The 27,358-nt window shown below is 40.2% G+C and overlaps 1 protein-coding gene across 5 annotated transcripts in view; it reads left to right on the top strand.

Moving 5' to 3' along the window:
* Nucleotides 1-27,358, top strand: part of CLCN1 (chloride voltage-gated channel 1) — a 61,915-nt gene that overhangs the window by 19,542 nt on the left and 15,015 nt on the right. For 2 of the 5 annotated variants that reach the window (XM_042809825.1, XM_042809824.1), the window contains exons 1-12: nucleotides 2,981-3,309; nucleotides 9,594-9,747; nucleotides 10,205-10,336; nucleotides 11,644-11,772; nucleotides 11,876-12,009; nucleotides 13,537-13,614; nucleotides 14,379-14,490; nucleotides 19,029-19,154; nucleotides 21,290-21,374; nucleotides 23,936-24,037; nucleotides 25,134-25,218; nucleotides 25,640-25,789. In XM_042809825.1, coding sequence (XP_042665759.1) covers nucleotides 3,103-3,309; nucleotides 9,594-9,747; nucleotides 10,205-10,336; nucleotides 11,644-11,772; nucleotides 11,876-12,009; nucleotides 13,537-13,614; nucleotides 14,379-14,490; nucleotides 19,029-19,154; nucleotides 21,290-21,374; nucleotides 23,936-24,037; nucleotides 25,134-25,218; nucleotides 25,640-25,789 — 1,494 coding nt within the window. In that variant the 5' untranslated portion in view covers nucleotides 2,981-3,102. Of the gene's footprint in view, nucleotides 1-2,980; nucleotides 3,310-9,593; nucleotides 9,748-10,204; nucleotides 10,337-11,643; nucleotides 11,773-11,875; nucleotides 12,010-13,536; nucleotides 13,615-14,378; nucleotides 14,491-19,028; nucleotides 19,155-21,289; nucleotides 21,375-23,935; nucleotides 24,038-25,133; nucleotides 25,219-25,639; nucleotides 25,790-27,358 lie in introns of those variants that run through there. The other 3 variants (XM_042809828.1, XM_042809827.1, XM_042809826.1) reach the window with 2 other exon arrangements.

Here is a 27,358-nt window from a genome sequence, read left to right as displayed (position 1 = left end):
TGTGAGCTTTGCTTCTTGTGATTGTCTCCCATCTTTGAGGTCCTCCATCAAGTAACACCACTGGCATAAACATTCCTAAATTCTCATATGCTCTCAGAAATTAATGTGACTGATCAGACTCAGTTCCCATCACTTCCTCCCTTTCTTATTATCCATGAAGATGTCAGAGAGCTGGAGCAGCTCTCCTATGAAGAAAGCCTGGGCTTGCTTAGCTTGAAGAAAAGATAGCTCCAGGGAGACCTCATTGCTGTTTTCCAGTACCTGAAGAAGCTTATAAACAGCTTGTAAAACTGACGTTTTACACTTTCTGATAGTGATTGGACAAGAAAATGGTTCAAACTAAAATAGAAGAGATTTATATTAGATGTTAGGAAGAAATTCTTCACTCAGAGGGCAATGAGGCCCTGGCACAGGCTGCCTAGAGAGCTGTGAATGCCCCATTCCTGGAGGTATTAAAGGCCAGTTGGATAGAGCCCTGGGCAGCCTGAGCTGGTGGATGGCATGCCCATGGCAGTGCAGTTGGAACTAGATGGTCTGTAAGATCCCTCTGAACTTAAGCCATTCTATGCTTCTACAATTCTTACTATCCCTTCATGCCTAGGAAAAAAGGTCTTTCCTAGCTACTCTTACAGGAGCAGATAATCTCCTTCAATGTACCCTTACGTTTTAAATTTAACAAGATCAGTGAGGCTGTGAGGAAAGATTGTTGGTACCCTGTGAAATAAAGAGGATGTTAATAGTGCCAAGACAGCTGATAAAGTCCTTTCCTCTTAGGTAAATGTGGGGGAGGAATGATTTATAATCAGTGGAATATATTGTTCAGGAGATAAGAAATGAAGTGACATAAAACCAGTATCTTTCTCTACAGATGGCATATATTTTCTCAGTTATTAAAAGGATAGGTTTAATTTCTCAGTCTTTTCCTTGATCGGCAATGTCTAGGTACAGGGATCAGAGGTGGAAAGAACTGTTCTTACAAAATATATTTCAGGGTTGTCTTATTTTATGCTATAGTTATGTAGTGATTTTCCATGGAAATTCCATATTTGATTAGCTGACAGTAGGGCATCCTTCATCTATCTCATTTCTACTCTCGATCATTTCTGATGAGCTATAATTATGTCTTTTGAAAAACAAGAGCTAGAAGAGTGCTTCTTTGGATAGAGGTTCCTTTTAGTTTACTCCAGGGGACATGCTGAATATTATCCTTCAGCAGATGTGACAGTAACTGAAAATCTAATGCTCTATTGCAGTTTTGATGATTACTGGAGCTTTGGCTGGTTAGTCTTTAGGTTTCCTACGTAAGGTATACATCCATATTCTATACACATTTTTGTATTACATACACCAAACTAAATAATATTTTTAATATAAGCTTTAGTGTCTATATAAACTGAATTTTTCTTCCAAAAACATCTCAGTGGGCTAGTAATACTTACTGTCATTATGATGGAAATCTATGAGAGTATCCAAATGTTACTTTCTGCATCCTAGGCATTGCTACCTAGAAACTCTTATTCAAGGTGGTTCATTACAAGTCTTACCTACAGGTGGGCCACAGCCTTCCTCTGGGAAATGCTACTGAACGACAATAAATTTAAAGCTAGCGAGAATATAACAGATGAGCCTGTATGTTCAAAGCTAGCATTGATCTTGCATTTGTAATTATTCAGAGCTTGCCTAAAATGCCATCAGATATGGACTGTACTGTCTAACAATATCCATAGGGATATTATTGATATTGGGTATTCATATAAACATTGTTAGCTGGAATGATGGAAGAGGTGGAAGTGTGGTCTATGGAGGAAATGGCATATCATCCTCTTGGAGACTTTCTTTGCACCATATTATGGAGACCATATAGAATGAGAAAAAGCAAAATCTGTGAGAAATGTTTTATGCAGGTCTGCAAATGAATACTGTCAAGACACTAAGGACATTGAGGCTAGTCTTCTGGACCAATCAGATGAGTGTTCTGTCTTCCCCTCTCTCACATCCTGCTCACAGATCTTACTCTAAGATGTGAAAAGCTGGGAAGCCGTTATCCTGGAGAGATGACGGTGTAAAAGATGAAGAAGCAGCAGTTAATAGCTGCTCTTTAGTTATCATGTTTCATGCATGTGTTTTGTTCTTTCCTGGCAAGCAGTTTCTAGGATTTTAAACTTACAGCTCTTTGTTGTACAATAGCCTTCACAAGGTATGGTTACAGGAAGGACAGTTACCAATGCTTACTGGCAGTACTGGGAATTGTCTATAACATCACACTGTTAGAACATACTCCTCATTCCTGGTGCTGACTGGGACCCATTTGTTTGGCTGAGGTTAGTTTTGTTTTGTTTGTTTGGGTGGTTTTGTTTGTTTGTTTGTTTTGTCTGGCTCAGAAACAAGTGTTGTTGTGGTGAAGAGAAGGTGTTGAATGGGAACCTGATGGAAGTGAATATCAAGAACAATAAATTTCTGCTTACAGTCGTAGTTGAATACTCAGAGCAATTTATTAACATCTTCCAAAAGTGAAAGCCTTCAATATAAGGGCATATAGAAAGACTGAGATTAAGCCCTGCTTAATCTGCTTAGCAGTTTACATGGATGCTGGAGTTCTCCCTCAGGACTTGTATCTTCTCTTGTGGACTATGGACTTAGCAAGAAGATGTGGGAAGATATCTGGATAATTCTCCTGCTTCCTCCTGTCTATATATTGTGTCTGTATTTCTATCCCTCTTTTTCTTACAGCCTTCTTTTCTCCTCCTCCCAGTCCCCCTTCCCTCTCCTTCAGGAGTTCCCCTTTTGCCCACACCTGATATTTAATCCTGGCAGAGTTAATGCCTTTTGCTGAGATCAGACCTGGCACTGGGGAATCATGTGACAGGTGAAAGTTGCTATAAATATAGTTGAACCCTGCCTTTGGGCAGGAAGAGGAGAAAGTGAGAGAGACACAAGGAGTAGGAAGGGCAGAGAGAAAGGGAGAGCAGAAGAACTTAGAGTGGTCTAATGAGAGAGAGAAAGGAAGGAAGGAAAGAACAGAAGTGCAGAGGCCATTTTCTAGGCCACACCATGAGGTGGTTCTAGGAAAAGACCAGAGCGGCAGCTCTGTTACAACTAAGCATGAGCAAGAGCAGAGACATGGAAAGCTCAAAGAGTATGACGCAGGAATCCAGATCGAAGTCAGCTTTGTGGGGGGGCACACCGCAATACGACTACATCAGCTTTGAGAAATGCACCCGCTATGGGATACCGTTGGAGGCGGGACGCGAGGCCAGGGGGACAGGGGACGACCTGCACTACCTGGACAACTCCCTCAGCCACCCACAGGTAGGGTCGGACTACTGGGATGTTTATGGCAGCACAGGTCTCAATGGGGTCACGTACATTCTTGGGGCTCCTGGAATGGTGCTATAGAGCACACGTCCCTGTCTGTACCCAATCCTACCAATTCTCCCTTTTCCTTGTTGACTTCCAAGTAAGGCACTGGCTTTCACAGTCTTGCTTAGAATGCTGTCAGCGTTTCAAGTCGTTGGGTATTTCCATCTATTATGACCACAGTGTTAGAATGGTTAGGCTGGCATGAAAATCAATGAAACCATTACTGTATTCGTAAATGCAAAGTGAAATTGTATCTGCTTTCAGCTGCGTACTGATTTTTAGGTAGAGCAGGAGAGGAAATAAAAACAAGTAGAACAGTAATGAAGCTAGACAGATATCTATCTGCATAGCTGAATGGACAGTCAAGCAGAGCTCTGTTCTGACTTTTCCCTGAACAAGAAGAGTAAGTCCACGCTTGTATATGCATGTTGATAGTTTCAGTAGCTCTTCTGAGAGCAGTGAGGAATTTTCTAACCCTTAAACTTGACCTGATTCTCATTCTGGTTCATACGAAACTCAGAAAAGTATTTAGTACAAAGATGTACTCTAATTATGACCTCTTGTTCTATTGCCCTCTGTATCTCTTCTGCATCTCCTTCTGGGACACCCTTCCACAAGGAGGTTTTACAGCCGTCTTGGTGTCTTATTTCCTGCCAGTCTGCTCAGACTGAGCTGACGTAGTAGGGTTTAGAGCAATGTAAAATTTGGTCAAGTGACGGGAGGGAGAGAGAACGTGTGAATGTGAAGTTCATACAGGGAAGATATGAGTGGAGATTTCTAAAATACCCTTACACATATCCTTGTGCCTGTGGCTGGGGAACAGGGGAAGAGATGCATTAATCTCCCTAAGAACTGCATAATTCTGGAGTAGGAAAAGCCACATTTGCAACCAAGATGATCTCTTCCAGTAGATAAATATCCCAATGAGGATTGTGTCTGCCATGTTGCAAAAGACTAGGAAGTCAGTCCCATGGCCGTACTCAGAAATTTCTCTTCTGAAGTTGTACAAAACATCTGAGAGATTGCAAATTATTTCTCTACTTAAACTGTCCCAAAACCGCTCCCTGGCTGATTCAGAAGCAATAGTCAGAACCAGGAGGTGTCTGGACAGAGTTAATGCTTTATTTATATTTTCAAGTGAGTTACTTTGAGATTTTGCATTTGGGATGTGACCTGGCCCTCTCATGGGATGCAAGTGGAGCAATGCCTAGGGCTGGAAGGCTGAGGTGGGTTATGCAAATGGAAATGCACATTGTGTTACATGAACCATTAGTCAGTTGGGATACAAAAAAAAATATACCAGTTTAAATGTATCCACTCTGCAGACTATTCCCACATGGATGAAACCTCTCTTAGAAGGTGACATAGTTGACACAGTGAGGCAGAAAAACCTATCTCTTGCTGCCTGGCCCTGGGGTGTCTTTGTTTTCATCCCCACAGGCCTGCCAGTCAATGAGTGTAGCCAAAATCCAGCACAAACAAGCAGGACATCAGATGCATTCCCATACAAGTCATCAGGCAGTAACATCCCCAAGCAAATATGCATTTGTGAATGCAGTTTTCAGTCTTGAAAACAGACAGTCATATTTATAGATCTACTGCAAATATGCCCTAGAAATGCTGTTATGTAAAAATCACATAGTTACATATCTAATATGAAGGCATGTTGTTGTAAAACTAGTCTTGCTGTGCATGTGTATTTTGATAGCCATTAATTAACATGGAGATAAATTATAAACATTCATACTATCACACACATCTTGTACAGGCATGCACGTTTATGCTATTGGCATGATAAACAATCTGCTGCACGTGCTTTCATCTGTTTCCACGCAGAATACTTACCGCTGTGATGTGAAAAAAACAGGTAGATGTTTTAGTTCTGTTGTGCAATTTCTTGTGCTAGCTGTTCCTTTCTATTTTATATGTAAGTTGGAAGCTATTTCAGACAGAATACATGATTTTACAAGGCAAAAAATTTGATCGTTGGCCTGGGATTCTCTAATAATACATAGTTAATATATTAGATAATAGATAATGTAATAAAAATAGATAATAATGTGTACTTAATTTGTGAGAATTGGGATAACTGTATCATAGAATCATAGAATGGCTTAGGTTGGAGAGGACCTTAAAGGTCACCCAGTTCCAACCCCCTGCCACAAGCAGAGTTGCCACCCACCAGACCAGGCTGCCCAGGGCCTGAGCTGGCCTTGAATGCCATCCTGGGAGGATGAAATGTTCCACTATTTCTCTGGGAAATCTGTTCCACCATAACCTCTCTCTAAGTAAAAATTTTCTGCCTACCATCTAACCTAAACCTCCCATCTTTTAGTTTAAAGCCGTTCCCCCTGCTCCTATCACTATCAGTGTAAAAGTCAGTCCCTGTCTCTCTTGTAAGCTTTTGACTTAGAGACTAGAGATTTTATCTACCATTTAGAATGATATCTTGAAGAGATTTTTGCTCTCCCTTTAAGTTCAGTAATGTCAGCACTTCACAGAAACGCTAGGAAAAAAAACCTCAAGTGATTGTTTCTCACACAGCCCAAATACTTATAACAGTAGAGATGTATCAGAAAATAGATTTATAAAATTTATGTTCTTCTGAATTGTGGGTTTCTGTGTTTTTATCTTCCTGCACGAAAAAATAAGAACCTTTCCTCAAGCAGATCAGACTGATGAAGTGTTTATATGATACAGCATTTGTGAGGTAGGAAAGGGTATTCATGGCAGAGAGCTCCAGCAGCAGTACACAGATGGGTGCCACAGTAACGCAGTGTAATAATTAATTGGGCAATGCAGTATTAGAGAGTAACAGACTCAAAGAGAGACTTGAGAGGGCCTCTAGAGTTCTCTAGCCCAATGCCTTGTTCACAGGATTTATCCAAGTGAGTACTGAGTATCCCCAAGTATGAAGATGCTTAGCCCATCTGGGCACCTGTTCCTATGCTGAATTACCCTCAGGTTTTCTTTCTACACATTCGAACATACTTTTGTTGCAAGTTTTGCCTTTTTTCTCCTGTCCTTCACTGTGCCTTTCTGAGAAGTCAGGCTCTTTTTTCTCTCCAGCCCTCTCACTCCCCACAGGTAGAGAGTACTGCTATTAGATCTCCCCTTTGCCTTTATTTCTTTGGGGACAACTCTTATTTTGGAGCTGATCCCTGTCTGTCACACGTGTCTCATTAGCTCTATGCATAAGCAGTTGAGACTAGACTTTGTACTATGGAAGGTAATTTCAGGAACAACAGCATGTCTCCAAGGTAGGAGTGGAAGGGATGAGCAGTCTGCAGAGCCCACAGCAGATTCAATGGCCAGGAGCAGCAACGTGCACTGGTGGTGCTGGAGGAAGGGATTTCATGACTAGAGTTTGTTGTGGAGAATAATTGCAGAATCTGAATGGCATGGGAAATAACTTAGGGTATGGACAGAGAGAGGAGTGAAGATTTAAGTAGATGATCAGCATCAGAATAGCTATCAGAAAAGGCTTGAGGTTGTGAGAACTTTCTTGAAAACTTTTCGTCCATTAAACAGCAATGTTCCTCCCACTTCCACATGCAGCATCCTTAACAGTATTTATACATTCATTGGTTTTTACACTGTTACCGTGTTCTCATTCAGAATTTAGCCAAGCTGGACATAATAATACCTTTTTCTGTCTCAACTCTTTAAGTGATGATATATTTTAAAATTCTCTTCAGCTTTTGTGTTGCTCAGAAAGAGGTAGTATCAAAAGAATACAACAGTGTAAGCACTACAGTGTTTTGGTTTTAGTTTTACCTGCATTCTAATGGAAAGGATATTTTCTTGCCTAGCATTTTTTCCATGAGGTCATCCTCTGATTTTTTTTTTAATCTTTCTCTGTCTTACTATTACTGAATATAAATTGAAGCAGTGCCAGAGTCCCAGAGAAATAAAGCATGTGTATGAAGCGTTATTTAAGTGAGTTGAGACCAATTTGTCCTCCAGGACATCGTTATGTCCTGAGACTAGTTCTTTTTTCTTTCACATCCTGATTTCATATTTTTCCAGTCAGATACAAACCATGAACTTTTCCATCTGAATAGATGGAGGACTTTAATTTGAACAAGATGGTTGAGAAGGTAGTTCATAATTTGGATTAAGTTCATAGTTTGGATTAAGCTCCATTTGATATAAAACAATTCCTCATGAGCATGTAAAGGCAATGAAAAATTAGCTGAGGTGATATGAAGGTGCATTTATCTAAAATCTGTTGGTGCTTGGCATTGCTGCCTGAAATAGATACAGTGAGAGAAACAGGGATTAATCTGCTATTTGCTATTGGATTTTATATGTGATAACCTATACAAAGTCTGGCAGGTCCTTCATCTTTATGTTTCACCATCCTGTCTGTATTATGGAGATCAGAGCATGGCCACTCTTCACTGCTAAGAGTATGTATCAATTAATTTGGCTAGACTCTGGTGATAATAATGGGGTTAGTAATTAAATAAAATATAATCTTCCAGTGCAGAGATGGGTGGATGGAAGAATAGGTTTAGATATTCAGGTGGGATCAATTTGTTTCAGAGATGGAAGGCAAGTCATCATACGAACAGAATGATTTAAAAGCCTACATGCATGTTCTGTGAAAATATGTGAAAATATAATAGAGATTTTAAAGGGGGCCATTGCACATAGTTCAAGTGTCTTAGGAATACAGGCAAATAAACTACTTAGGACTCAGTCACATTTTGCAACTGGAAATATAACTTGCTTTGACACTGAAATGGCTGTTCAGAGAAGCTGGGAAATTTCTGTCCCTGAAGATGACTAGGACTTGCCCATACAATGCTCTGAGCATCCTGGTTGGCCTTGAAATTAGCATAGTGTGAGCTAGGAGAAACTTGGAAAGAGAAATTGGAAGAGACACCCCCCAGAGGTGCTTTCTGGAGTTCAACCTTCTGTGAATCTCCAAATCTATCTGATCTCAAATTCTCTTACAAATAAGTTATTTGCTTTATTGCCATTCTACTGATGATGTTTCAGTTAATGGAAACTGCAAGGGTACAGGAGCAATATCTCCTGTGTCTCTTAGAAAAGAGGAGAAGTAAAGCTGTCAGGTAGAGTTGTCTCCTAAGCTCATGATAGAGGTCTGTATCTCAAATGTCTTTTCTTTCTCCAGCTGAAGCGTCTGACCTTTTGCTGACTCCCTCTTGCCACTTAAAGTATCTTAGAGAAGTAGGTATTGTGCTAGGAGAAAGCAGGTTCTAGCAAGTGGGAATTGCCAAGATCACAGGCTCAGCATCAGGCAGGCAACTGATGTAAAGTCATAGTTTGTAGATAGAAGTGAAGGGAAGAGATCTGTTCACAGCTTCTCAAATTCACATCTTCCCCATATATACCATGAAAAAATGAGGGAGAATAGCTACTTGTGGGGGAACCTGATGGACACAGTCAGGATCCTCCCAGCTTCCTTGAGAACTCCTTTTTGACAAGCTGGCACAACTGACAGTTTTATCACTGATCCATGTGAGCAACATTGTTGGCAAGCTCATGTAGCTGCTTGTGAATTGCATAATATCAAATGTTTTCAAGATTAGTATCTGATAACAAGGGCTAGATTAGGTAATTAAAAAAAAAATCGGATGAATTAGAGATATGTGGGGATTTACTAGAATGCTTTGGGTAGATAACGGGAGGTGCTATGTGGTACCTCTGCTATTTGTGAGCTGATGCTTCTTCTTTTCCACTCAAGACACCACCAGTGGCTGCATACCCTATTAAGCATTCCTTGGCAGCAGAGTGAACAGATGCAGGGCATTCCTGCAACCTATTTAGTAGTGTGATACCTCTCTAAATTTTAAGAGTTGTTTTGCAGTGCTGCTGAAGACAGCCCTAAGACTGGCAGCCTCATGTGAACAGTTCTGACCTTCTTTTGTACTTCCAAAAAGCCTGCCCAATCTTTCGCCTTCAGACCTGAGCCTGCTCATTCTGAGGATCTTAAAAAGCAGTTAGCATTCTGTTACCGTAGCTTGTACACCCAAAAGAAGATGCAAAGATTTTAGTGAGACTGGGAAAAGAGAACCAGGAAGGAAAAGGAAAAAAATAATGAATTGCCTCTGTCTGAGTCTTTGTGTCTGTCTCCTTGCTTGAATACGTCTGACTGCACCTCTTACTGTTAGTAAATATGCCTTTTCATTTTTAACAATACTTGTGAAGGAATATTTGCCTTCCATCTTCATTTTGCTCTCTCTTGCTTTCTGCTCCTCCAGCTTTATGGACAATACACAGACCAGATAACTGACTTTGCTGAGAAGGAAGCAGCAAAACTACTGAATACAAAGCAGGCCCAAAAGAACAACGAAAGACCCCTGAAACGTGAGAGTCAAGTAGAGATAAAAGAAGAGCGCTATTCCAAATGCCAAGGTAGGAATCATTTATCCTTGCTTACCCTGTGACCAGATATTGGGTAGAACAGTCAAAGAGATTGGAATTTAAGCAAGACAAAATGACAAGGAGACTTTGACAGGGGAGAAGTAGAGAAGGAATGAGGAGCCATCTTGATTTTAAAAGGTGTTTGCATGCTACCTGTAGGAATAACTGCTCCCAAGTTATTATTTTTTTTTTCCACAACAGATCTCTATAACAGGAGGGAAGATATTTTTGCTGCTAGTGCACAAGAGGTTAAATTATCTTGTCCCTTCATTTTATTTTGAAACTTCAAAGAATTTTGAAAGACTGCAAGGAAGGGGTGGGTCTCAGACCTTCAACACTAAGTCCATAATTCTTTCAAATACATTCTTTTGATGGTCAGTTCTCAACACAGAAGCACAGATTTCATCTATGTTGTCTCCATTTTTCTGGTTCTCTTTTCTCTCCACAGACTGTGCTAGACGCATCCAGAAATATGTCACCAGGAAACTTGGAGAAGACTGGATTTTCTTGGTTCTGTTGGGTTTGGTCATGGCGTTGGTGAGCTGGGGAATGGATTATGCCAGTGCAAAGAGTCTACAGGGTGGGTCTCATTCAGGTGTTGCAAAAGCATACTGTAAATGTTATAAATATTTTTACAAAGCCCAGTGACCAACATTCCTCTTCCTTTAATATCGTTGATACCTCAGGAAGACTTGCAAACACAGTAGAGAGAAGGTTAACTAAGAAAAGGTTCTTTAAAGGAGTGATAGGGAAATATTTCTAAGTGGGCAGGGAGCAAAGGACGTGCGTACCATTCAAAGATAAGCCATTACTTTTACTCACTTTCAATCCTTCTCTTGAAGGATTCTTATGCGTTAGGGAACACTGTGTGACTTCGGCCCTTCCTATTATACAGTGTGCCATCCTCTCCAGATCTGTTGAGCATATGGTGGGTGGGGACAGGAAAGGGCTCTTTGATGCTCTCTTGATACAGTTCTCTCTGCCTTTATCCTCATTATTATTTTATTTATACAGTTCTCTGGTGTTTTCTGCTGCATGGAACTATAGTGCTCTTTACTTAAACTTTTTTTTTTAACAACGATCTCACAATCACTTGCTTTATGTCACTTCTCTACAGCATTCCTCTGGTTCCCACACCCTTTTCCAGCTTTAAAAATTACAAAATCTTTCAGTGGCCTTGCCTCCCATCCCCATGCACACAAATACATGCATCATTGCCAACATGCTGTTAATTGCACTTCAGAAGAAATGATTTATGCAAAATTCTTAGGAGCACACATGTATATTTTACTCCATCTCTTTCATTTTGGCAAGGAATCTCAGCTTGCATGTGTGCCAGAGAACGTCTAAAAAAGGAACACCCTCTGAGTTTGCATGCACAAGGCCCATGTTGTAACAGCTGGCACCTCTCCCTTCATGCTGCTGTTCTAGAAATCAAATTGTAAGCAGGGCTTCTGAGGTAGTTTTTCTGAAGGAACTGTTTTTCATGTGGTTGAAATGGAGGAGAGGACATTAACTTTGCTGTCCTTCAGGGCCCATATAACACCCTCCAGCTGCTAAATGAAAAGGTCCTGCACAGAAATTCACCCTTGCAAGTGAAAGTAATACAGCTCTTCCAATGCCACATTACAGCATGGGTATTAATGATGTCTGATAGCAGAGGATCGCTTGTATCCATTCCTGCAGAATGCATATATTACTTGAGATTTTGTACTTTAAATGAAACAAGGTTTTACCCTATTTGTCTTAGAAAATTAGGACTTTTAGATAGCTTTTCTCAGGGAGATTTAGTAGGGGCAGGTGTGGGCTTTTGTTTGTGATTCTTTAAAGTTTACTAAACTGATTGGAGCATCTGTGGTTACTGACAACTTCTTTCTTTGTTTACAGCCTACAAGTGGATGTACAGAGAGCTGCACCCGAATGTTCCTTTGCAGTATCTGGTGTGGGTATCATACCCACTTGTTCTCATACTGTTTGCAGCCGTCTTCTGCCACCTCGTCTCTCCACAGGCTGTTGGTGAGGGTAGAAGGCATGGCAAGATCTGTTTCCGTCTGTCTCTTTTTTCTTATTCTTCTTGCCTTTGGGTTTTCTATATCCTCTGTTCTGTTGTTGTTTTCAGGGTCTGGGATCCCAGAACTCAAGACAATTATGAGGGGAGTGGTCCTCAAGGAATATCTCACTCTCCAAGCATTTGTGGCCAAAGTTGTGGGCCTCACAGCAGGGCTTGGAAGTGGCATGCCTGTAGGGAAAGAGGTAAATATTGCTATGTTCATGTGAAGTAGCAGCCAGGGTCTAGGAAGGAGTTGTCTATGCAAGAGTCTTTAAATGTTTCCTTTTCCTTGACCCCATTCCTCTTGTCAAAGCTCTGTTTTTCCCAGCAGCACTTATCTTCCACTAAACATTTTCTTCTACTTTGAAAAGCTTGATATACGTAGGTAGCTCTGAAAGTAACACAACCAATTTATTTCTATGGAAACAAAAGCAGCTACAAAGAGCACAATAACACTGTTTGACAGAGCAAATTCTCAGCTACAATATGTTATTTGTCAACATAGTCATCACCGTTAGCTATGCATTTTCACCAGCAATGAACAAGAGCCTGCATGCCACGCTTGTTAAAAATCTTCATGGACATCCAGAACGTGGCTTGTCTTGCATGTCACTGTCTCCTCTGCTGAAACACCACCCACAGCTTCATTGTGCTCACATCCCATGCTCGGTTTCCATCAACATTCAGCAAACATCAATGATCAATCGGTGCCATTTTTCCCACATGGAGGAATTCAGTTCCACATTTGCGCTTCATACACACATCCATGTCAGATGCCATTTTGTCAGACTGCCCCTCTGTCATACGACAACAAAATTTCATAGAATACTGGTGGGAATCAAAGAATCACAGTCATAGGAGTTGTAAGGGTCTTTTGGAGATCATCTAGTCCAAACCCCTTGCTAAAACAAGTTCCCTACAGTAGGTTACATAGAAAACTATCCAGATGAGTTTTGAACATCTCCAGAGAAGGCTCCACAGCATCCCTGGGCAGCTTGTTCCAGTGCTCTGTAACTCTCAAAGTAAATGTCTTTTCCTCATGTTCACATGGAACTTCCTATGTTCCAGTTTGTGCCCAGTGCCCCTTGTTCTGTTACTGAGCACAGCTGAAAAGTGCCTCGCCATATCCAGCTGACTTGCACTCATTAGATATTGGTAAGTGTTGACGATAAGACTTCCCTCAGTCTTCTCCAGGTTGAACAGTCCTAGATCTCAGCCTCTTGTCATAAGGGAGATGCTCCAGGCCCCTAATAATCCTTATGGCCCTCCACTGCATTCTCTCTAGAAATTCCCTGACCTCAAACTGCGGAGCCCAGAACTGGACACTGAATTCCAAATGTGGCCTCACCAGGGCAGAGTAGACAGGGAGGATCATTTCCCTCAACCTGCTGGCCATGCTCTTAGTACAGTCCAAGACACCGTTGGCCTTCTTGGCCACAATGGTACAATGCTGGCTCATAGCCAACCTGTTGTTTACCTGGGCACCCAGGTCCTTCTCTGCAGAGCTCCTCTCCAGTAGATCAGACCCTAACCTGTACTGATCCATGCAATTATTTCTCCCCAGGTGTAGCACTCTGCACTTGTCCTTGTTGAATCTCATTAGGTTTTCTCCCCCCCCAACTGCAAGGTTCAACCTCTACTGCCACACCAAGGAATTACTTTTGGAGCTGCCTTTGTAGAAAAAAAAAAAATTAGCTCTTTCTAATTTGTTTCCTCCTGTTTTCTTGCAGGGCCCTTTTGTGCATATTGCCAGTATCTGTGCTGCAGTGCTCAGCAAGTTTATGTCAATTTTCTGTGGTGTATACGAGGTAAGGCACGTGTCTCTGGCAGTCAGTTCTTCCACAGGCTGAACTGTTAAGACACATTGATAGGCTGCACACAGACGGAATATACAGACTGAAGTTCACTATGCTTTTCTAAAGCAGAAAGATACTGGCCAAAGAAAATTGTAGTAGAACACCAGATGTACAACTGAAGAACCACGCAGAATCAATTGTGACACAGACAATGGTTAAGAACACGCATTTCACAAGTTCTCTGTCTCACAGTTCCAATTCCTTTGCACTGTGATCAATGTCTGTGTGGGGAAAAAAAAAAAAACAAAAAACAAAACAAAACAAAAAGCAAACCTTAAATAGCTGTGGATAAAGATCAATTTGTCTTTAAGGTAGGATGTAGAACATTACTAATTATAGCCACTGACTCTGCCTCTGGGCTTTTGCTGTTGCAAAACGGCCTCTGCCGGCTGATTGATGTATTGACAAATTGTGGTCGGGAAAAAATAACCCAAAAACAACACAGTCGCTATTAACCACATATATAAGCTGTGTGTAGAAACTGCTTTACAAACTCCTAACAGTAGCTGTAATACAACAATAGAGGTGCTGTTTCACTTGATCCTGTATATGCATAAGGATCAAATCTCGCTACTGTAGGCTGAGTGTACTAAAAACTGTGCTAAAGTGTGTAGAGCCTGTTATTTGTGATAGCAGTGGCTGAATCTGCAATTGGCTGTTGCTTTGTTTTGTTCTTCTGGACCCTAACACTTTGGCTTTGCTCCCTCTAACCACAGCATGCCTTTCTCTGGCTGCCCTCTCTGTTCCAGAAAGAGCACAGGCAGCTCGGCCTCCTGGTGATGGCTTGCTCAGTTGGAGCTGGATGTTGCTTCGGGGCTCTTCTTGGAGGCAAGTGACTTCCTGTCTGTGACTTTTAATGTAAAACTCCACCTCTTGCTGTGAGACCTCCTGCTCTCAAGCAGGTTCCCCAGAGATGTCTCTCGACTTATTTAGCATCATGAGTTCTTCCTTTAATTATGTAGCTAGTGGCATTGAAAGAAAGGGAAAGGATAATCTTGGAAAAGCCAAAGGAAAATTGACAGCTTTTGAGTGCAAAATTCTAAAGCAACAACTTCAACTTTTCTAACAATGTATCTCGCTCAGTCTCTTCCTACCATGAAAATTGTTCATTGTTCTCTCTCTCTGGGAGTCCTAAGGTCTGTCCAGCAAATCAATAAATATAGAGAAGTTAAAAAAAAAAAAGTAATCATCTAATGGCAGGAGATGATGACAAGGATGACCAGGAGTGATGAACAAAGAATCTGCTGTATTTATGCCTTCAGTATTGGACTGGAGAACAGAAATACCAGTGTGTAAAATTTTGCATTCCCCATGTAAAAGAAGTGTTGCAGGGCCAGGAAGATGGTTGGGGGGCTGGAATGACGTATGAGGAGAGGTAGAGGAATCTGAGCTTGCTCATTGTAAAGGAGGAATAGCTAATGGGAGATGTCTAGCTGGTGCCATCAGCCACCTAGGGGATTTTGGAGGAGATAAAGTCAGGCTGTTTTCAGAGGGGCTCAGTGGAAGAGGCAAGGACACAACTTGTGATAAGGGAAATTGTAATTTTTTATAAGGAAGTTACTCCCCTTTTCCAAAGGTGGTTCAGTAATTGTACAGATGCTCGGAGAACCTGGAGAATCTCCACCCATAGAAACGTTAAGGACTCACTTGGACAAGATCCTGAGCACCCTGCTTGAGCCTTGGAGGTAGTGCAACTCTGTGCAGGGAACTGGAAAAGGGGATACCTTCCAGGCAAAAACTTGCTGTGACTCTGTGACAGCATTGTAGTGTAAGAATGAATTGAAAGTTATCATAATTTTTACAGCTCTAGTTGATTTCCTCTTGCAGAATCACACCAAATTGTAGAATTCTGTTCCCTGGACCTAAGTCCAGGTTATAATTTGCAACTATAATTTTTTAAGGTTGTTGCTGGTAAACACCACCCTGTGTATTTAGTGAGGATCCCTCAAAATGTGTTTGAAGAACCAGTTTGCCTTTTACAAGCAAAAGATGCCCAGCTCTGCTTTTTCTGAGTGCGCTCTGGTACTCTTTGTTTGTCTGCTTGTTTTAGCCTCTCTGGCTACTCCTAAATTAAATAGCATTGGCACTCACACACTCTGGGGGATGCCATATGCCATGGACTGTTCTCTGTGGGTGGAATGAGTAATACCATGTCATGCTTGATTCTTGCCATCTTTTACTGTTACTTCACTGTTTCAACAGGCTTTTTGCACTTTCAAACAGCTCTACTTAACTCTTGCTATACTGCAGACCATGTAATATGTACCCTTTGTTACAAGCTGTCCTGAAGGGCTATAACATAACCCACACACTGTCCCAGACATTGAATTGAAACTCACTCCCATTCTGGACACGATGATGTTTAAGGCCACATAAGCATTAGTAGGACTCAAAGGTGACCTAAGGCAAATCTGTGAATGTGGAAAGACTCTTATGGGTCAGAGAGTAATGTATGGCTCTTTTTTTTGTTGGGCTGTGCAGCCATAGCCTTGACAAACCTCTTCTTTGAGGCTCTATCAAATACTTTCTCAGGTAAGTAGGAATTCATTGCCTTTGCCCTTGGAATTCTCCCTGGCTGCTCAGAATGCCCATGTACACCCTTTCTCAAAAGTCAGCTCTCATGGAAGTCATAACAGACTGCTTCAGGAACACGTAATAGCAGAAAGTAGCAAATACACAGGTGTTAACCATGTTGTTCTTTATATTAGACACTACCTAGTATTTAGTTAACATGAAACAAAACCCATCTGCTCCATAAGGGTCAACATCATTCTCAGGCATGTCAGGGCCTTCAACTGCTCTTCCAAGTCTTAGAGAGTGGAAGAAGACCCTCTCTCTCTTTCCATGTTCTCCAAAACTGTCCCAGTGATTGCTTATAAACTTGCAAATTTAGTGATTTAACCAGGAGAGCACAATCTTTTAATAGGTAACCTGTTTCCCACTCATTCTCCAGCCGTTGTCCATACTCTGTTCTGGATAAACCTGTGCCTTTTGTATGCAAACTCAGAGAGTGTTTCTCTTCTGAAACATTCCGGGGCATGTGCAACCTGAAATTCCCTACCAAAGTAAAAGAGAGTGAAACACACGTGTGTGCTCCATGCTCTGAAGATCCTCTTATGAAACATTCTTTCTGAAGCAACAGAAATGTGTGTGTTTCAGTGAAAGATAAATTGCTGCCTTCTCTTCATGTCTTGAATATGCAACTCCAAGTGTATTCCTGTCTTGTACCACATAGAATCTGTCTGAATGTTTTGCAGCCATCCAGAATGTAGATGATGTAAGATTAGTGACAGAGCTGAGTGACAGAGCTGGGTGACAGTATGTGGCCATACCTGCTAATTCTGTCATTCATTGCTTTTTTTCTTTGTTTCTGTTTGTCTCTTTCTGTCTCTTCTACCAGTAGCAGCCATACTATTACACGGATGTCCTGACTGTGGGTTGTGCTGTGGGTGTTGGCTGCTGCTTTGGGACACCACTTGGAGGCAAGTGGCTGTTCTGTTTCCTTTTTCTCAGGTACCTAAATCATCTCCTGCCTAGTCCACTTCTCATTTCTCCATTTCCTGCACCCTATATTTGATCTGTCATATACCTAAAACAAAGAAGCTTGCCTTTAGTGCCACCAATCTCCAACCTCCTCTTACACAGACTTTCTTTTACCTGTCATCTTTCTGAAGGGCATGAAGTGATGGCTTTTCTGAACAGTTGTTTCCATACTGAGGGTGTGCACATCTCAGGAGGTCTGCAAAACAATCTACTACATTGTGGGAAGAAAATGCTGGACTGTCTACTTATACTTGTTTTCTATCTATAAATAAATAAGAAAGAAATTAAGGTTTGCCAGTGACACTGGCACTGATGCCTTCACTTGGTACACATGTCACGTGCAGTTTGTGAGGTGTTCTGGATGAAGGTTGGTTGTCCCATCACACAGACAGTTGATAGTAGAGCCCTCACTTGTTCATCTCCTTTCAGTGTATTGCAAAGTATTTCAGCTTACCCAGCTGAATGGATGAAAGTACAGATGTTTCTATCCTGTCTTCTGGTATTTGCTAGATTCTGTTTCAGTAGTGAAATACATGAAGGAAAGACCTACCAGAGAAGATATATTCTCAACAGTAAATGACTTCTTTCATAAAAGCAATGGTTTATTGAAAAGCAGTGCAATTGTAACAACTAATGGTGCAGTGTCATTGCCTGGAAAAGGATTCTTGTGTAATTATACCAGGAGCAGCACTGGCACATGAAAATCATTGGCTGCATGGCTCGGAAGCAAGATATTGCAGCAAAAAAGGGAGTGCCAGAAGTGCACAAAGTGCAACAGGATAACACTGATGTAGTTAATTTCATAAAAACAAAATCTTAAGACAGTAGGGTATTTATAATAGTCTGTAGTGAGGTGAGGAATGACCATGGAAATCATCTGTACCACACAGCAGTTCAGAGGTTATCTCATGGCAAAGGACTTAAAAGAATTGTCTAATTTAAAGATGAGTTGAGTATTTTTCTTTTACAGAAAGGTGTTCTGAATTTCCTGATCTTTTCTGTCATGACAAGTGGCTGACAGCAATATGCTACCCAGCAAATGCTTTTAAAAACAGAAGCACATAATCTGTCCCTATGAGGTGAAAGTGCCATTTTAACACTGAGTGAGAAAGTACATGCTTTTTCAGAGGGATGCTGTGCTGTGGAGATTTCATGATTTTCTTGCTGAAAACACTGTGTGTCATTTATAAAACCTCTCTCATCTGTACACTTGAAAAGCTTGTAAGAGTTTTCTAATCCACTGAAAAACCTTCCAAAGGAAAATTTTCAGTGGGTTTGGAACACACTCGTTAAAGATACAAAAATATATATTTATATATAGACTTTTTTTTTTTTTTAATTTAGTAAGTGCAGCCAGAGTTATGCTTCTCCCATTTCAGGCTTTGTGAGGGCTCTTTTTCAACTCTGATAGCCATTAAAACTATATATGGATATAAACTGAACTTACAACTGCAAGTTGTATAACTAATTAAACCATGATTTTCAAAAATAAGAACAAATATTAATAATAATATTTTTCGTGAGAACAGTAATTTTTTGTACAATTAATAAAATAAATGGATCATAGAATGTTCCTCGTGTTATCATCTGATTGTTTTTATTTTCGTGTGTGCTTTATAATGTACCCAGTGCACTAGTACAGTATTGCACATCTACGATTTACAAATGTACACAATCAAAACATATTTTACCAGTGGGGTACAGGGGTACACAATCAAAGAAGTTTTGAGATCACTGCTTTAGAAGACTATTTAGAAGTATTTCTTGTCCTTCTGTCACTACAATTCTGTTTTTAACTTTACTCCTTTTCTAACTCTTTTTAGGGGTCCTTTTCAGCATTGAAGTCACTTCCACTTACTTTGCTGTGCGTAATTATTGGAGAGGTTTCTTTGCAGCTACCTTTAGTGCCTTCATTTTCCGAGTCCTTGCTGTTTGGAACAAGGATGCAGGTAAGCTAAAATCATTCCTGTTGTCTTTGTACAAATGTCCTTTATTTTTTTTTTCTCCATCTTTCTCAAAGCCCTCAACTTTCAGGATGTTTGAGACTTCTGCCATGACACTGAAACATTGAACATCTAACAGCATAGAAGAAAAGAGAAAAGGAAGCATCTTCTATCACTAAATGTGTAACACAACTTATCCCAGTTCTTCAGAATATGACTGAAAAAAGACTGTGTATGAGTACCAATCAAGTAAGAAGTGTCCCGAGGTGGGATTTTTGCCTTTAGTCAGCATAATGTCATGACCGCAAATATAAACATATCCCACCACAAACTGGGTAATGCATATTGCAATGCATGCAGTTCACTGGAAACACCACAGCCTGGTTTGGTCATCTCTTGGCTAGATGCACACGATACAAGCAGTAGTCTAGAAAACTGAGGTGATGAAATGATTAGGAGGCTGTGAAACTGGTTGGGTCTGACTGAAGGTCCTGAGGACCGAAACTGCAGCTCTGATAGAAAAAGAAGAAACCAACCAACTAAAAAACAAACAAACAAAAAACAAATAAACAAAAACACCATTTCAACTGAAATGTGTGCAGGCAGAAATAGCATAGACCAGGTGTGTTCAAGAAATCAATTCAGATACTGCCGGAATGAGATTCCAGTTGATAGAGAAGATTGCCATTCATAGGTAAATTTCTTGCTTATAATGCCTTTATCCTTCGTTCTTGCACTTTTATTTATTTTACTGATCTGAGTTCCACATGGGCTCTTCCCATTCTAAAATTGCTGTAATTTACTCTCTCTTGACATCACAGAATTGGATTTTATTGTGCTAGAACATTATTTGCCTTGAATATTCTTTTTGAATGTAGAAAGTGATGGCAATTTATGCTCTGAATGTAAAAGGGAACTGCATCTTTGCCTGCGAAACACTGCCTCATATTATGGGTTATTCAACCATCAGATCCGTCACAAAAACACTTGCCTCTCTTCCTTCCAGAGGAAAATAGAAGAAGGCAAATAACAGGAGATAATCCCCAATCCTTCACTTCATCTACTGTAGGCCCCTGCTGATCTCTAAAATCATTTGAAATTAGCTTAATCCTAAAACATCTTATCTAACCTGCCCTTCTTCAAAATCATCCAAGCAGCTTTAATAACCGGGGTGAATGCCTCACTACATTCTGCTTCAGTGACTGTCTGGATTAAAATGTTCCATGATCCAATTGTCTATGAAAAATCCGGGGTTTTTTGTTCATAATTCTGAATTTGCTCTGTTTGTGTTGCCAGAATCCCTTATTAGAGAATCAGAAACTCCTGTTTAGACCAGTAATTCATTATTTTACAGTCTTTCATCATGCCTGCTGTAACTTACCTTTCATGTCTTTTCTTTCTTATTTCCTTCTCTTACAACAGTTACAAGTCTTTTCAGTCATTGCTCATACAGCAGTTTTTCTCAGATCTCTCTCTGATATCTTCACAATCTCTAGTCTTGTCTGCTCTCAGCAGTTATGCACTTAGTAGGTAAAATAATGTCTTTGCACTAGTTTCCTGTGTGGGTACTATTGTCACTCAGTAACAGTGCCTTTTTGTGAGGTAGTTAATTGTACTTGAAAGTAGATGGAGCTGCTTCCCTAATGCACACAATTCGTATCTACCTGTGATGTTTATGTGGAACATCTAAGCTATTGCAAATTCATATAGAGTACGTCAGCTAACTCTTCTGCAAGCACTTGCCATCTTACTGCAGAAATGCTTTGAGATAACATTATCAGAGTTCCAAGCAGGTGTGGCGATAAACGGATTCCATGGAAAGCATTACAATAATGCAGTATAATACTGGATGACGGGTGGTAGAAGAAAAAAAGTATGTACAAATCTGGGATTGTAGGTGAAAATGTATGTGTATATACTCTGAAAACAAACCTATATCATCAGTAGTGGTAGGTTTGCAAGTATTTAAAAATTGAGATTACTAAAATTAAAGCAGCCTGCATATCTGTAACATTGTACATAATATGAAACCATACGACACATATATAACTAATTCCCCTGTCTCTGCTTCCAGCTTTTATGCCATTTAACTTCTTACCTCATTATTCCCTTTCCATTTCTACCTCTTTCTTCTCTCACAGTTACCATCACAGCACTGTTCAGAACTAACTTTCGCATGGATTTCCCCTTTGATCTGCAAGAGCTGCCAGCATTTGCTGTAATAGGGTAAGTTACCAGGAACTTGGTTTCTTGCTCTACAAAAGATATCAAGTGAGTTCTGTTGGTAATTCTTTTGCAAAACAGAATAACTCCTCTTTTAGACATTTTGATTTTGTGTTGGGATTCTTCCTTCAGCAGTGGTAACACAATGGGTAATCTTTCTATTAGAAAATTAGCATCTGCTTGGGAGAGATGGTATGCTCCTTTCTAAGAGAGACAAAGACTTTTTTGTCAGTATGATGGCTCTCTTCATAAGGAGGGCTTTAAGTTAGGAAGGAAAGGGTGTGCAGAAAGTAACCAGAAGCCCTGTGAGGCACTGACAGACAGGGCTGCTGAAGAACAGGCATAGGATAATGTAATTGGGAAGGATCATACTGTCATCAAAATAGGCTTTAAGTGGGCCCAGGCTGTAGTTGCCTTTCTGGGCTGCAGTCACATATTGCCATCTCATGTTGACTCAGTGCCCCTCTAGATGGCATGCCCTCCTTCCAGCATGTTGATCATACCACATAGCCTGCTGCTGTTGGCAAACACACTGAGCATGTACTTAATCCCACCATCCACATTGCTGACAGAGGTATTAAGTAGTGATGGTCAGTCCCTTAGAAATACCACTTGTCAGTGATCTTCACCTGGACATCCAGCCATTAACCACAATGCGACCATCTAGACAAATTATTAACTACCACGTTCTACCCCAAGGAGAAGGACTTTGGAATGTTGATGAAAAACTCAACATGAGATGGCAATACGTGACTGCAGCCCAGAAAAACAGCTATATCCTGGGCTGCATCAAAAGAAAGCATGACCCGCAATGCAGGCTGGTGATTCTGCACCTTCACTCCACTTTCATGAAATCCTACCTGGAGTACCACTTTTAACTCTGGGGCTCTCAGCATAAGAAAAGCACAGACCAGTTGAAGTAAGTCCAGAGCAGGGCCACAAAGGAGATCAGAGTAATGGAACACATCCTATGAAGTGAGGTTGAGATCTGGGGTTCTTTAGTCTTGAGAAGGCTGGAGATATTAAAGTGGCTGTTCAGTACCTAAAGGAAGCCTATAAGAAAGTGGAATTGGACTTTAAGAAATGTAGTGATAGAAAAAAGGCTAATAATGGCTTTAAATTAAAAGTGAATAGATATAGATTATATATAAGGAAGAAATTGTTTACTATAAGGATGATGACATGCTGAAATAAGTTGTCCAGAGAAGTCCCATCTCTGGAACTGTTCAGAACCAGGATAGATGGCAACCTCATCTAGTGGAAGGTGTCCCTGCTCATGTTATGAGGGTTGCAACTAGATGATCTTTAAAGTCTCTTCCAGCCCAAATCATTTTGATCCTATAATCCTGACTGAGAGGTAACAGATACCTAATGTTAGATCAACCTTGCTGACGATCTCTCTAATCATGATATAAAGGCATTCATTAGAACTTTCATGGTCTCTGTAGCTTACCTACCACACACATTTCTTTCATGCAAAGTGCAACTCCACTTCCTATCCTTCCTTTCCTGTCTTTGCAAAAGACTGTATGCACTGTGCACTGTGGTCTTCCAGTCATATGATTTTTCCCACCAAGTTTCTGTGATTCCTATGATATCATGGTTCTCAGATTGGAGAACAGGCATAGAGCACCAGTTGCTCCTGTTGCCCAGACTACATGCGTTGGTATGCATGCTCTTGAGATTGTCTTAGGCTTCTTGTCTTTCAAGAGGGCTGGGGAACTCATACTATGGTCAGTGCACTCATCTGCCCTGTTTCTCTGGAATATGTAGGCGTCACAACTTTGGACACTATCACACCAAGTTTGGTACATTTAATATTTTATATAGGTATATAATTTTGCTGGCTCAGAGTTAAACCCCCTGCTTTTTACTATTTCCTGTTCTAACCTAATGTCTAAGTTCTGGCAATACTTATTTTTGGCAAATTGCTCTTCACCAGACCACACCGAGATGTGCCAGTCCTATTTTTATAGAACCTGATACTGCTCCCATCACCCAAACATTTCAAGAGTTAAAATTAGAGACTGTCAGAGAAACACAAGCTCTAATTAGTTTTCAGTGCATCAATTCTGAGTGGAACTACTTACAAACCCTATATTCAAGCAACTGTAGGTGAGATAAAGCTATTATTACGCTGTATCTGTATTGCCTGCAGTCATGGTTCATTTCTTCACTGATACACTGTATGTATGCATGTGTATCTGTGCACCTGTGTATCTTTGGAAGTCTTTGTAGGTCAGGGCACAGAAAAGAGAAGGAGGGGACCAGCTACAGATAAGGTGCAACCGTACTGCATTTTGTAATTGGACATCACATCCTGACATGAAATTTTCATCTACAAGCAAGAGAAAATTTAGGAGCAAAATAGCAGTGTGTGACAAAGAGGTCCAAAACCATCTCTCCCTTTTCGCCAAGGAGTCAATGTTTTCAGCTGAGCTGCTGCATGTTGTTAAGTTAAAAGACATCATAATAACTGTAGATGAAAAATGCTTGGGTTTTGGTTGGTGGTTTGTATGCTTTTAATGGTTTGATATGATTTTATTTCGTTTCCACTATTTTAGGATATGTTCAGGATTCCTTGGAGCATTTTTTGTTTATCTCAATCGTCAAGTGGTGCTGTGCGTCCGGCGTCTTACAGCTCTAAGCCAGTTTCTCACCAAGTAGTGAGTGTCTTTGAATACTTTGTCAGCAAGTTTTTGATACCCTACTGATAATGGATAGGAACAAATACTTTCTAGAAGCTAGTATAGCTATTTCAATTATAAAATTGTAAAAATGGGAAAAACTGAATTTATATCAGAGAAAGATATCTGCAAATACCAGTATCATATATTCTGAGATGGATTTTTTTCTAGACTGGCTCCAATAGCTTCGAATGGCACCTTGGTTTAGAAGGAATTCTGTAATACTTATTAAGAGGAGAAAGGAAAATACTGATTGGGCAAGAAATGTTCTTAACTAGAAAATCATTGATCATACTTCTGGAGAGGCACTGGGTTCTTCTTTCTTAGAATCTATAAAAGAAACAAATGCTTATATTGTAAGAAACAGAAAACAACTGGAATATAACTACATCCTTAACATCTAAAATGTTTTTTAAAATCAAAATGGAGACAAATATGTAAAGAGTGTATCACGGTATTGAAATTGCTGTATATTCAAGAACCAAAAGCTGAAACTGATAGTAATCCAAAGGTGTGAATTGCAGCATGCAAGAGAAATACAAGATAAAGTAAGATTTAGCAATAAAGGTTTTACTGACAACTTTCCACCCAGAAATGTGGTGGACAGGGATTCAATGGAAAATAAGGCAATATTTTCCCTTAAGTGCTAATGCAACTAAGAGTGCATGCGGAAATGTATGGCAAGAAGGAGAACCACCCTAGGACAGGATAAATTGCATGGAGGATGAAGAGCAAGATAAAAATAATTGCGGCAACTGGAGGAGAGGCTGGCTTTTGACGCTGGGTCACCTCACAGTTGTAAATACACGTCGCCTCTGTATAGTCAAGACTGTGCAATTTGTACATCCCTCCCCATTATACTACTTCTGATGGAAAAAATGGCTTTGCTGCCTGCTGAACTCTCTATGAATCATGATGGTCAGTGGAGCAGGGCATTAAATAGTCAGTGACACAACTCCAAAGCATGGACACAGACGCAGCAGAGAACTTTCACAGGAATAGCATTTATGTTCCTGAAGTGATATTGCTACAAGAATGTGAGGTTACATTTTAACAGACTTTTCTTTCTTTTCAGCTTCCTCATATACCCTGGGTTCATAACCTTCTTTATAGCATCCGTGACCTTCCCTCTGGGGTTTGGGCAGTTCATGGCAGGAGAGGTGAGAGTGGGATGTGCATTTTGAATTATTTCTAATTCTGTAGAGCAATCTCCCTTTCTCCTGTTCCCCAATAACCTTACATCTTGGGAAGGAGAAGAAAGATTTGGGAAGAGTTTGATCTGAAGGACTGTACTGTGAGATGTGATCTCTGATATCCCTTTCACGTAAAACTTGAAAGAGCTCCACTTTCCTAAGCAAGTAATTTAGGAAGATGTGTAAAAGTTATTGTCCTTTTACAAGTTCGGGTAAAATCACACGTCTCTTCCTGAAGATCAAAATATGAATTAAGTCTCATAATCATGAATTGTTTAAGTAAAATTCTCCCTGACTTCCTCGGAACAGAGGCAGAATATTTAATCTGTCTAATGTCATGCTTAATCCCTGTTTGTTGTTTGTTTGGTTTGTTTTGTTTTCTTTATAGTTGATGCCACGGGAAGCCATCAGCTCTCTCTTTGATAACTACACCTGGGCAAAATACACAGGAGACCCTCAGATCCTAGGAAAATCTGCTGCCTGGATCCACCCCAAAGTCAGTGTCTTCATCATCATCCTGCTTTTCTTTCTCATGAAGGTACGAAGTTCAGCTCACTCTAACCCTTTTCCACTCAGAGTGAGTTCTCCTGATCCTGCATTAAAAATGTATCTGCCTATGACAAGTTGCTAGGTATTGAATAAAACACTACTACAGGAATGGGGTCTTATATCTTTTGATGGAATTTTTGCCTATATTGAATACAAGATCAGCAAATTTATTAGGGAAAAATTTTCTAGCCTTAATACATTTTCTCCTTCGGTAGTTAATCTTCATTATGCATCCTGCTGAATGACTTTCAGGAGACACAGTTTAGTGGCTGGTAGTAAAGACTACATCAGAACAAGTCTCTCAAGGACTGAGAAAATGAGTAATTGAGTATAAAGCAAATATAAATATAATTTATATTTGGCCTAAACAAAGTCTCATGCTATTTACTTGATATCTAGAAGAAGTAGACATGATAATGTTCAAAATACAATTACCAAGAAAGGTTTCTGGGAGGCAAGGAGTGTGAAAGTTGCAGAAATGCTTATTTATTTTTTCTTAAGAACAAGAAGAGCTGAAGCCACCTTGAAATACAAGTTGAACATTTCAACAGATCAAAAATAGGCATTAATGATTGACACAGCTGATTCCATCTAACATAAAACATTTTATCAAATTTCTGACAGGCATCTGAAGGTTATCATTCTGTACTAATTCTGATTACAGTGTACTAAGCAGATAGGGTCTCACTGAATAAAAGAAAGAATGGACTGCACAGTGCATCTTTCTTGAGCCCCATCTGTTCTCCTTTAAGACTTGTATTCTCAAAGACTGAATTCGTTGGCCTTGTCCCACTAGCTTAGGGAATGAGTGTCCAACCTTTTGGCTTCCCTGGGCTGTACTGAGTGAAGAGGAGTAGTCTTGGGCTGTGCACAAAATATGTAATATAGGTAATGTATGTAACTAACAAAACTTATTTTATTTTTAATCACAACATAGAAGAGAGTGGTAAAACCATAAAACTAGTGGGATATTTGACCTTTGTTTTGTGAAACTAATGCATCAGTCTTGTTCGATGGAACTGGTTGCAGTTCTTACTGAGTTCTCAAGGTGTTCATCAAACATTTTCATGAAATTTTACTCCTCCTTTACTTCATCCTTGAAGAGTTGTTCATGTCATCACTTTCTGGGAGTACATACAGTTGTGAACAAGAGATGACAGTGAAATGAGAGACAAGTCTAGTAGAGAGACGTGACCAAATTTTTGAGTTGAATATCTGATTACAACTCTATACATTCCACTTGAAAATTTCCAGGTAATGTATTGGAGTCAACTGAAAACTGAGTCAAAAAAATACCAAGAAAAATGGATTGTTTTTTTTTCTGCGACCTTGAAAACTATTCTCAAATTCCAAAATTTCAAAATGGAAAGCAAGTCTGCATATTTTTTGCTGTTCACAGGACTGTTCAACCAATGTATCAAATGCATAAAATTATTTGCCATAAATTCAGTTGGCACTGTACTGCACCCTCCCCATGTCCTAGTTTCAGTCCAGACAGTCCCAGTCACACACCAACGTTTGGTTATTGTTAAGCAGCAGGTGTGCATCTGGGGCTGGG

Source organism: Centrocercus urophasianus, unplaced genomic scaffold, assembly GCF_019232065.1.
Source record: "Centrocercus urophasianus isolate 14NV4802_14NV808 unplaced genomic scaffold, USGS_Curo_1.0 seq_12, whole genome shotgun sequence".
NCBI classification, from domain to species: domain Eukaryota; kingdom Metazoa; phylum Chordata; class Aves; order Galliformes; family Phasianidae; genus Centrocercus; species Centrocercus urophasianus.
This window is presented reverse-complemented; position numbering and strand designations above follow the sequence as displayed.